Below are 12,273 nucleotides of genomic sequence, written 5' to 3' on the forward strand. Positions count from 1 at the left end.
AGCAAGCTTCCATGGTCAAAGTGGGGACTTGAGCCCTGCCAGGATCCTAGTCCAACCCTCTGCTACATCACATTGGCTCTATCTATGGTAGTATCGTTTTCATTCCATGGCTTCCAAGGTCTCGGATAGAAGCCTTCCCCAGCTCTGCTACAGGATTCTTATCACCAGAATGGATTGAACCTGCAATCCATTCTATTATGAAGCTAGGGACATTCCCTTTCCCCTGCTACAGCTGTGTGGCGCAGTTTTGCCAGGTGATATCGAGTAGGTATTAGTTAACCAAGAGGTTGGGAAGTTTCCCACTTCATTTTTTCCCCGTAAGATCGAGTAGATATTCATGAAACTCATACACTCATCCTCCACAGGACAGTGCTGTGGTAATGAACACACCGCTTGATGGAAGAACAGACTTTCCCTATGAACAAAATATCTCCTGGGATGCTGGGATAGCAAAACAGAAGTGCAACCCCCCAGGGAAGATGCCTGGGCCGCCTGCAGTGGCTGAGTAATAACTGTGTAGTTATTGCACCATACAAAGTGTCTTATAATAGGACCGAAACTCCTGAAACCTGCACTTTCATTTGGCAGAAGTCTGTGAATTAGTTTACGCTCCAAAGCTTATGTACTACCATTTCTGCCCAACCTCTCACTCATTTCTCCCTCTTTTCTTTATCCTCCGCTCTCTTTCTTTTCTCTCTCTCTCTCTCTCTCTCCCCACAACAGCTTGTGTTTTCTTTGTCTCTCATATATATTTCTCATCCCTGCTCAAAGAAATGTATAGGTAATGTATAGGTTAACGTTAGGCTTGCCGACTCTTCCTTATTTCAAGGAATGGTTCTTTGTTTAGTATTAATAGAAATATTCACGTAAAAGAACAGATGCACCAATTGCTGGCAAAAAGCAACTTTAATTTAATATGTTACAAGAACAGTATATTCTAATAAAGCACCATCTATGTTCTGATACATGTCATACATCATTTTCTTACAAGGTGTTCCTAATTTTTAAGTTCTTCAGGTGGCATCCCTGGTTAAAGTAGCTGAATGGGATGTAATTTTGTTCTCATTTATATTGTGTATGTTTGTTTAAAAAGGTGGGACTCTCTGCCTGGTGGAACTCTCTGCCGAATGACATCCATGCCCTGTCTTATCTATTAAAGGTCCGCAGGGCATGTAAGGTGGAGATGTTCCACCAGACCTTTGGTTGAGGCCAGCAACGGTTCCTTACATCTGCTTGGCACCCTCCCCTCCCTCCCTCATAAAAATCTGAATGCTAGATATGCCATCTTGTTCTTAAATGTTTAAATATTTATGCTGAATGTTTTAATAATGAATTCTTGTAGTTTTAATTGGTTTTAAAATTGTATTGAACTATGTTGCTGTAAACCGCCCTGAGCCCCACGTAAGTGGGGAAGAGCGACAAGAAATCTAATGAAATAAATAAATAAATAATAAAAAGAGCAATAAAAATCTGATTATCTGGAAAGGTTCTGGTTATTGTAGTTTTTAGTATTATACGACAGGAAGAAATGTGTAGGGTACTATATCCCTGCATTTTCAATGGAACCATCTCATAAAGATATTACACTTTATGCCAATATTTGGACCATACAGAGCAAGTACTTAAGGGCCTGACCTAGTGGTAATTTTCCCTCAAGAAGAAGTAAGTACACCTCAACTGTATTTCTGTCACCTGTTGAACTTAGACTGAACTCTGTATTCCATTAGTGGCATATTCTTTCAGTGGCTTTTGACATATATAATGTGTTCTCAGTTGAGACTGGTTTCTTTACATTGTTTCCCATACAAAGAACTGAGGAAACAAAGATAGATGGAAGAAATTAGTAGGGAGCATTTTTTTACAGTAGAGGAGGGAAAGTGTATGGACCACAAGTATGCCATAAGCCTATGAGATCTAAAGAAAGACTTCTGTATAAATCATTAGGCAAGGAAGGCCTCAGATGTTAAATGTTATCCAATTAAGCTTAGACAGCCTAGAGAAATTAAGTCTTGATATCAGGATATCACATATATGCGAGGATTCTCAGACATTACTTCAGGAAAATAGAACAGCAACAACAGCAACTGGTGGCATCATCTGCGGCCACCTAGGGCCCCCCCCCCCCCCCAAAAAAAAGAACAGGAAGAGGAGACTGATCCCCTCATTGGAGATGGCAAGGAATTTTTATTGGCGCTTTGGTTGTTCCTGAATGGCGATGATGCTTCCACAATAAAGAGAGTGCCGGGTCGGCAGCTGACCTTCAGATAGTGACAATAAAATGTTTCTATTACCTGACAACTGACAATGACATCCATATGTGCCTGAAGTCTCAGTCTGAGACCCGCCAACTGAGACTGCGCGCGCACCACAGCAGGGCAGGCTAAGGCAAGGCGGGATTGAGGTCAGAGCACGGAGAGGTGGCGGTGCGATCACTGATGTGTGAGGGTGGGAGGAGGCAGTTATGGAGGCCGCCGGCAGCTTTGCAGGCCTGGACGGCCCTGAGGAAAAAACAATAGAAAAATCTGTCAGTGGTACCTAGGTCTGAAGGGAAAGGTGAAAAACAGGCGCAATGTACAACTGCCGGGCCTTATTCACAGCGCACAAATTCACAGGTCTGCAGGACTAAAAGTTTCAGAAGAACTGAGATGGGCCACATTTTGGGGGAGATGGGGAATTTTGAACATTTTATTTAGTACCCCATATCGTGTTTCTATTACCATTATGATACTATTTAGAAGAAGAAGGGTAGGCTTTTATATCCCCCTTTTATCTACCTTAACAAATCTCAAAGCTGCTTACAATCTCCTTCCCTTCCTCCCCCCACAACAGGCACCTTGTGGGGTAGGTTCTGAGAGAACTACAACTTGCACAAAGTCACACAGCAAGCTTTATGTGGAGAAGTGGGAAATCAAACCTGGTTCTCCAGATTAGAGTCCACCTCTCTTAACCACTACACCATGCTGGCTATTTGCCTGGGGACTTTTTATTGGGTGGGATACTTTTCACACTCACCCATGCCTTCTGGATGGAGAAGGGTATAGATCAATAATAATAATTAATAATAATAATAATAGAATAAATTATCTTTTTTATTATTATTATCTTTATTTCTTATACCCTCTTGTACCTCTCAAGCCATTTGTATAGACCTACCTCCTTATCAGTCTACTTCTGAATATGCAGCCACCTGGCTCATGCCTTCTTATGCACTGTTTACATTTTGGAATCTTTCTCTATAGTTAATTAAAAAAAACCTGTTACAGACAGAGTTTAGCAGAATATTGTACATCCAGACAAACTTCCTGCCTTCTGTTTCAGAAATGTGTGTTTCAATTCTGGAAGCATCATTCAGCAGCACAAAATGTGCCTTTTAAAGCACAGGTTGTTTTGTAGAACTGTAGTTCATACTGTTGCTGTTCTCTCAATGCTGAAAACTGAAATAATTATGCAAGGAAAGAGATTGTATTAGGAGCCAGTGACTTGTTTTTTAACTATCTATGATCGTAAAAGCTCCATGATGGGGCTCTCATCCTGCCCCACTGACACAGCAAATAATTATGGCTGCCATAATTTGCCAACAAAAATTATGCCACAATAAACCAAGGAGAGTCCCAGCACTTTCCTCTCTGTCTTTTCCTTCTGCTACAAAGTGGTACAGCTTCTTGTCAAGCCGCTTTCTGGAAGATCCAACAAGAAGGGGCTGGAGAGGACCAATGGGGGCAATTATTTTAGAGGCTGTGTGGAGGAAAACTGGGGGAGACTGCCAGAGCCTGGGACACACGCTCGGGAACCTGATCGACAGGAGGGGATTATTGTTTTATGGCTGTCCTAATGCAGCTGGCCAACAGAGAACTGGAGACGGCTTCTTGCCGAGCTGCCACTGAACCAGGCTCGACACATCAGCGAAGGCAAAGTGCAGCGACTGTGAGCTCAAGCAGCTTCGGGAAGGTGCCAGGAATCAAGCTCCCGGAATAAAGCATTCACGGGCTGCCGTGGCTGCCTTTGCCACTTGAACGATAGCCAGATATGCATTTTGCATGCTCCGTTTTTAGGTAGACCGTTTCCCCATAATGAGCCTACAAAGAATAGAGCAACCTCCCCCTCCCCTCAAAAAATATTTGGAGGGAAAAATGGATATTGTATTCCTCCAACTGTATTATTCATTCTTTAAACGCATCTAGAAATCATCTGTTATTTAAAACAGTATTTAGTCTCTGCTCCTGCTCTGTTGGAAGCGTTTTCTCTCTTGCTCTCTTGGCAGTAGTCAGAACATAGCGCTATGACTTAAGCAATTAAATAAAAGCATAAAAATGTGTACACAGACACACGTCGTATGAAGTTAACCTTCAGTCAGAGCTAATCGGAACTCAGCCCGGCTGCTGTATATCCTGATTTTCAATCACTACAGCTTCCGTTACATCTTTATTTAAAGCCAGTGTTTACCTGAAGCCTTTGAATTAGGGTAGTTAACAATCAAAAGGAGCTTGTGTCATAAATTTACAAGTCTCAAGGGCGAGGGTGTTTATTTTATCGAGATTTCCATTCTAACTCGTTCAGAGGGCTCAAAGAGAGCAACAATTAAATAAAAAAATGTATATGAGATGAACAGATAAAATGTCTAGCAACACTACAGTTAAAGCGAATGAACATTTAGCTCCAAACAACCAAAGGATGAAATAAAATCCGTTTGTATACCAGGATACCCAGAAAGCGTCTCGCTCTTTGATTTTAGGGAAGAGGGGTCTGAACAGCGCAATCCTAACAATGAATTTCCACCTGGGTGGCTCTGGCTAACCCAATCTCATCAGATTTTGGCATTTAAGCAGTGTTGGCCATGGTTAGTTACTTGGATGAGAGACCACCAAGGAAGTCCAGGGTTGCTTTGCAGAGGCAGGCAATGGCAGACCACCTCTCTCTTGTCTTGAAAACCCTATGGGGGGCCGCCATAAGTTGGCAGTCCCAGTGAATAGACCAGAGCAGAATTCTAAGTAGATCTGCTTAGGATCGTTGTCTACAGCATCCATGTACCACTGTTATACACATTTGACAAAGAGTTGTATCCAACCACGTGAAAAAGGAAGCAAAGGGTCTTATTTGACCTTCGAAAAGGCTATGCTGAGGATCATGAAACCCACATGGGTTAAGAAGGGTAGCTGAGTGAGACTGAGAGAGAAAACTCACTGGATCCAGCTTAGAATGTTGCCAAGTAAACATGGTAGGGGGGTTGTATGGGATACTGGAGAGGAGATTGTAGATTTCGCTCCAATCATTTAGAAACAGAGCCATATTGCAGTGGCCACAGCACTGTACTTCTTTTCTGACAAGTTTTCTGCACAGACAAGGTTTCCATACTATAATTCACCATCAGTTTTTCCATCATATTGCCCCCAAAAACACCCTCTGGGCAAAGACTAGTTTCTGAACGATAATAACTCTTTGCGACAATACAAGAACACAAACAGGCGCAACAAAAGATAAAAACAAAAAACCCTTCTCCCTGTATTTCAAAGCAGTACCTATTTTTCTAATGTGCCCTATCCATGGTGAGTGTCCCAGTTCATAAGAACATAAGAGACGCCAATGTTGGATCAGGCCAAAGGCCCATCCAGTCCAACACTCTGTGTCACACAGTGGCCAGAAATACCAGTGCCATCAGGAGCTCCACCAGTTCAAAACTGCAGCTAGCATGTTGAATTGCCAGCTACACATGTGAATCCAATAGGGGTACTTCATCCTTGGCAGAAGCTCCAGTGCTCCAGTCTACTTCGACTGCGTGTGATTTTGTCATTTATTTTAAATGGCTAAGAAACTACGAGGGCAAAACATTTGTGTGAAGCTGTTGCCAAGACCACAAGTCAACGGTCTAAATCCCCAGTGTCGTTCCAAAGCATCAAGGAAAAAAATTGTGTGCATTTGTGAGAAGCTGATTCTTTAAAAAAGAAAAAAAATTGCTGCACTTGGGGGCGTCCCCCCCCCTCACAACTTTTTGATCTCACTTTGAATTTGCAACGCAAACAGGTAACAAACCCACTAAAAGGGACTATATATCGCAAACAAGAGATGTTAATGAAAACAGATGGCGGTCACTGGATGTCTGAAGTGACAGAAACGACTTCACTTATAGTCTGAAAAGCAAAGCAGTAATGTCAGGACCTTTCCGTTCACTGAGAACAGACCATGACCAAAGGAAGTTTCCCAAAATTATTTTCTGACATTCTGAGTTGTAGTGCTGCTTTTAAATATAAAGTAGGGTTACCACTGGCGTGGTCAATTCAGCTCAGCTGCTGCAAGATCTGGAAATTTGTACACTGGACATGGAGATTGAAAAGCGTGGGCACCTTCACGTGTCCGCATTCACTACAACTAACTGCTCGCAAAGCTTCCCAGAGTTAGAGAGGACCTCTGGGTGATCCAGCAGGCACTATGAAAGTCACACATCAGGACTAACCTTGGTTCTAGACAACCAGAGGCTGCTGCATAATGGGAGAAATTTAACAATACTATTTAGGAAAAGTCCTATACAAATAATGCTAAAAGAACGTCATATGTTTCATATGTCCGCTAACAGCAGCAGTATAGTGGAGTGGTTCAAGAGGACACTTTTTATAAACCACTCCCTGCATAACAGTAAACCAGGCCTTAAAACAGTTCGTAATCCTAATCCTACTGCATTGTTTATTTGATCTTTGAGGCTGTGCTTTATATTTTGCAATCCACTCTGGGTCTCAGCGAGAAGGGCGGGCTATAAAGTAGAGGAAATGGCAGGGATTGGATCAACAGACTTCAGCAGAACCCTAGAAGGGAGGCCAATTTTTATGAAGTTCAAATGTTATACATCTGTTATGTATACATCTATATATATGGAGAGAGAAAGGGCTGAGTGATAGTGCCTTGCCTGAAGTCCACTTCAGTGAATTCCTGGGTGATATGAGATTTTTACTTCCAGTTCATAGCTCAGTCTCCTTCCTAGACACAAGGCAACATGAGATATGGGGCTGCGGCTCAGCGGTACAGCATCTGCTTGGCTTGCAGAAAGTCCCAGGTTCAATCCCTGGAATCTCCAGTTAAGAGGGACCAGGCAGTAGGTGATGTGAACAACCAACCCCTGCCTGAGATTCTGGAGAGCTGCCTCCAATCTGAGTAGACGATACTGACCTAGATGGACTGATGGTCTGATTCAGTAGAAAACAGCTTCATGTCTGTTCATATATGAGATCACCCCCAAAGCTAAAATGAAATTCCCTTCAGGCATGCTGCAACAGAAAGTGGGGAAGCAGAACCACAACCCATTCAAGTTTCGGATTTCCCCACTCCTTTGTAACAAGGGACTAAGAAGAACAAAAGGCCTACAGGCCCCAACTCGTAATACAGCCTCTTCTGACCAAGGGCTGTGCAGTCTGTCTCCAACAAACCACACCTCTATTAAAAATGAGGGTGGTAGATATCTTCTTCACTGAGTCACAACCCTTAGGCTGTTGAGTGGATGCTAACCTGACCCAGAGAATATCACAGGTGAAGCAAAGCCTCCCTGCATTAGACCTGGGCGATACCTAGTGAAAAAGACAAGGAAGAGTACTCTAAATAACAGGAGATTAGAACACCAAATGAGGATACAAAAACTGCAAAGTCCAACATTCTGGCCAATCTGTATGGTCCACTAGCACCAAAATTCTTTTCATTTCAGGACTGATGGTTGCTAGCCTCCAACTGGAGATCTCCTAGAATTCCACCTAATCGCCACTTGACAGAGATCGGTTCTCCTGGAGAAACTGGCTGCTTTTGAGAGTGGGTTCTATGGCATTATACCATGATGAGGTCCCTCTCCCTTCCCAGACCCCATCCCATAATCAACAGGAATTTTCCCAACCCTGAGTTGGCAACTTCAGGTCAACAAGCAATATTGCAGTATATGCAGACTATTTCAGGTCAATATGCAGTATTTTCAAGGGAACTACCATGACAAGTCCAGTTATGCCTTCAGCAACCACAGACCAAACCAAAACAGAGTGCTTTTTTTTTGTAATTGCTCTCCAACAAAACCAGTTAACTGATTTCCAATTTGCTTTTGTTTTTTTTAAATCAGAGGTGAGCAATTCAATTACCAAAGAACTGGAAAGATCTATTAGCTAAAAGAATAAAGAAAAGAGTATAGAAAACAGAGGCACCATATTTGTCTTTTCATTGGAGAAAATACAGCGGCAGTAGGAGGTCCAATACTTAAGAATATTACATTTATGCCCCTGATGTACTGCCCCCAGACAAATGGCCAAGTTTATGCCGTATTTTTGTGCAAGTATCAGCACAAAGATGGAGTGAGAATGATGGAAAGAAGTAGGCGCATTTTAATTGTACATCAATAAGGAACATTTCTTTGAAAACCTTTACAGTAAAAGACTTCAGAGTTTATCGCATAACAGTTCTTAGATTTACTCTTGATTTTGAAGCGACTTGTTATATAAGGGAATGGGAGAAGTGAGGGAGTAGGTAGGTGGAGGTGGTTAGAAGTTTTCTTTTGTCTCTCTTACATTATATGCTAATGAATTCTCTTTCTTGTTCCATTTTCTTGCTTTCTGCACTGTGAGTTACAAAACAACACCATCTCAACTTCAGCGGATAAAAATACAGGCCAAGACACAATCCAAACAAACTCTGTTGAGATGCAGTGAGAGGACGACTAATTTTAATTACATTTGCACCAGTGGATTTCCTGGTAAATGTGAACCCAGAACTACAGTCTGCATGGCACTGTGACCTATCACACAAACCAGGTTGAATTCCTGGAGTTTTTAATCCAACCCTCATCTCCTCCACCCACCACTACAAAGAAATGCATTCTAACCCAAACTGCATCTGGAAAAATCCAGAGTTGCTGAAATGAATGACTGGGACCAATCCCGATTTTGCATTATTACACCACTACAATGCAGTCTGTAGTTTCTCTTGTTCATTGCTGTCAAATGCTGCCAGTTGAAGAGCAAAGACTTTATGATTTTTTTTCTACTAAGACTGCAGGTTTTTCTCATGTGTCAGCTTTAAAAAGGGGGCAAAATAAGGAGCCAGTCCAAAAATCCAAACTGCACACATTAATAAAAGTTACAATCAAGATGAACAAACATCATTTACTAACTAAACACAGAAAGCAAGAGCTCCAAACAGTTTAGCCTGGAATTTGTACTGAATCTAAGGGTTGATCAACCCTATCTCAAATGAAGCGGCATTTGCTTCGGTGCTGTTTTGCTTTTTTAAAGTCTTCCAGTCACGAATTGAGAATCTTCTCCAGACACTGTCATGCCTATTCTATACAGATGTAGTACAACAGAATAAATTCTACCTGTTCTACAGACTGCTGTCTATGGAATATCTAGGGCAACATAACACACACACACAAAAATTAGAATTAGGTTGGCCCAGGACTTTCAGAACCAATACAATAGGAGAGCTAGCTTTTAATGCTTAATTTCAGTCGGGTGGCTTAATTTTAATCTTCTCCAGAGAGACGCAAGACTTGGAACTGGAGTCTCCCACAACAGGCGTTATCTACTATTCTTCTAAGTGCCCCCTGTTTTCATGGAAGAATGACAATGTGTGGCTTGCATTAAGTCTTCTTTTGAACATATAATCTAATACTTGGATTTCCCATTCGGGAAAATGGGAGGAGATCTCTCTCTCTGTGACAAGCAGGATTGAACTTTATAGTGTCTTCAGCCATCACCCTACATATGAAGCCAGATACCCAACAAGGTCAACTGGAATTTTAACACCAGATTTATTCCTATTATTTATTCACTGTATGTTATCCCACTTTTAGCAACCTGATGTGAATGAATATAAAACAAACAGCCCTGGAATATCTTTTATGCAGATGGGCACTAAAACTTTAGGATTGTAGATGCTGATGAATACCAAACACATCCAAGAATTATTTTTGTACTTCCTCTCTCCCTACGTTATCCCTCCCTCCAAAAAAGAGCAAAGAGAAACTAACCACAGAATGCCACTGAAATTTAAAACATTACAAAACAAAGCCACATTTCAGGTATGGTCTTCATTTATTTTCATTTGCATCTAGGAGACAAAGAAAACAGTGCTAATGCACAACCATACCCATATATATAAAAGGAAAACCTTTTAGTGTTTTACTGTTCACTATGGGGCATTTACACTTCATATGATGGTTCTTATTAAGGTATTTCTGATGTTCGGAGTGCCCAGCTAACAAAAGCCGCATTTTTCTTCCTTGCTTAAATCTTGTGCAAGAGGATTTACAATTCTCGCGAAAACCATAGAAGCTATACATTATTCCCACTCTACTGATGAAGAACTGCAGGCTGCTTCACATCTTATGGCAATAACATGTACATACTTGCAAATGATGGGTCTCTGCAGCATTCTCTATAATACTGTACGAGCCCATTCTCACTTTTTTTTACTCTGTATGAGCCAAAGTGACCCATAATAACCCTGGGCCCCACAACACGCATATAGTATAGACATACTGTTAAAAAATTACAAGTATTAATCATGGGGAGGGCGGTATATAAATCAAATCCAATAAATAAATAAAATTAAAATAAGCATGGGGGGTTTTGCCTGGTACCAGAAATAAAGGTTCGAGGCAGGGTACAGGTGTGTATCTGCTACCTGCAGTAACATATCACATATTCACATTGAGACTGAAATAACTTTTGAACCTCCCTCTGCACTACTTATTTTAATGTGTGACCCCCAGAAAATGCAGAAGACAAAAAAAAAAAAAAAAAACAGAGAAGAGGAATTTGTAATGTGAATTAGCCTTCTGGCAGATGCATACTTTCCATTCCCACTGCACACTGAAACAATAGCTGCTTTATCCACCTTGTGTGTGCAAATGCCCTAAGCACTGCATGACAACAGGAAGCCCAAAGCTAACCAAGGAATAGTGACAGCCATGCCTGGGCACCTGTCCATTAAAAGAAGGGTATTTAGTGGTTCATGGCATTAATAAACCTACGTTGATGGAGGGGTGGATCAGATGGTGTGTGAAATTTCTGAAGTCTTTAAAAGCAGCAATGTCAATATCTTCCATTGTAAGACAAGGCTCAAAGCTACAGTTTGAACCTCTGCCTCCAGACAGAGCTCTGTGTTGTCTGTTATTCATAGTGTTGGGTTTTGGGGATTTTTTTACATTGACCTTGTAGCATGTCTACATAGGTGACTCACACAAGGAGATCATTCTTTTGCTAAATTCTCAAAGAAATGGTGTGAAGCCTTTCCAAAAAAGAGGTTGACTCACTTGCTTTTCCTGTAACAATTGCTAAACAAAAAAGGATTGTGGAATCATCTTTCTGTGTCACATTGCAGCTTCTCAGCTGTGATCCAATACTTTCCCTGTAATCCATAGCGAAACCCAAACACAAAACTTGGTACATGTGCATCAAAAAAACAAACAAACAACCCCACCCAAAAAAGCAGAAAACACAACGGTTTGAACATTTGTAATATACACACAGTACTACAAGAAAAAACTCAAGAAACGTGCACACAAACATTGCCTACACCAAGGCATACACACAAGCAACTGCACACACAATGTACAAAAACCCACACTCACATTTAGCCTTTTTTTGGGAATACCCAAGATCAAACCACGATTGATTTCAAGTACTCTCTTCAAGTTAAACATAGCTTTAAACTTGCTTGCAATTTTTTTTTTTTTTTGGCAAGCATGGATTCTTTCTGAATTGATACATTTCTTTTTAGTCAGGATTCCTACTGATATTGCATAAATGAGTCATAGATCAAGAAAAGGAATAGTGAGAGCAAGAAGAGGAGAAAATCTGAGAGTGAGGGACACTGGAACAGAAACTTGACAATCCCCTTACTCCCTCCCCCTCCTCAATCCCCCCCCCCACACAAACGGCAAGACATTAATTCTCACAAGTCGGAGAAAATTACTATGCATGAATGCAAAAAGCATGATCAGGAGTAATTAACATGGCTTCATATGCAAATTTTATTAATGCAGAAGTACAAAGTCATTATGCAAATGAAACTTACGTCAACTCTCTTGACAAATATTCATCTCTGCAGCTCAAGTTTCTCCCTTTTCTAAAAAAAAATCGTACTTTCGATTAAAAATAAAATAAAATAAAATCAGGAGGGGGGGAGTGGACAAGTATTTGACAAGTTTGCCAAGTTTTTTTTTTTAAACCAGAGAAATTTATCCTTGCATTGTTGATTTGGGGGGGGGGGGTTTGTTGGCAGGTACACGACAGCTCATAGAGAACGGTGGGG

The 12,273-nt window shown here is 41.2% G+C and overlaps 1 protein-coding gene across 4 annotated transcripts in view; it reads right to left on the reverse strand.

Annotated features, from left to right (window-relative positions):
• BCL11B (B-cell CLL/lymphoma 11B) overlaps positions 1-12,273 on the reverse strand; it is a 167,446-nt gene that overhangs the window by 79,098 nt on the left and 76,075 nt on the right. For 2 of the 4 annotated variants that reach the window (XM_015420483.1, XM_015420482.1), the window contains exon 3: positions 2,292-2,498. The exons of the other annotated variants lie outside the window; for them this stretch is intronic. In XM_015420483.1, the coding sequence (XP_015275969.1) occupies positions 2,292-2,498 (207 nt within the window). The remainder of the gene's footprint in view (positions 1-2,291; positions 2,499-12,273) is intronic. 4 annotated transcript variants of the gene reach the window in all.

This window comes from Gekko japonicus, unplaced genomic scaffold, assembly GCF_001447785.1.
Source record: "Gekko japonicus isolate JY-2015 unplaced genomic scaffold, Gekko_japonicus_V1.1 scaffold448, whole genome shotgun sequence".
Lineage (NCBI taxonomy): Eukaryota > Metazoa > Chordata > Lepidosauria > Squamata > Gekkonidae > Gekko > Gekko japonicus.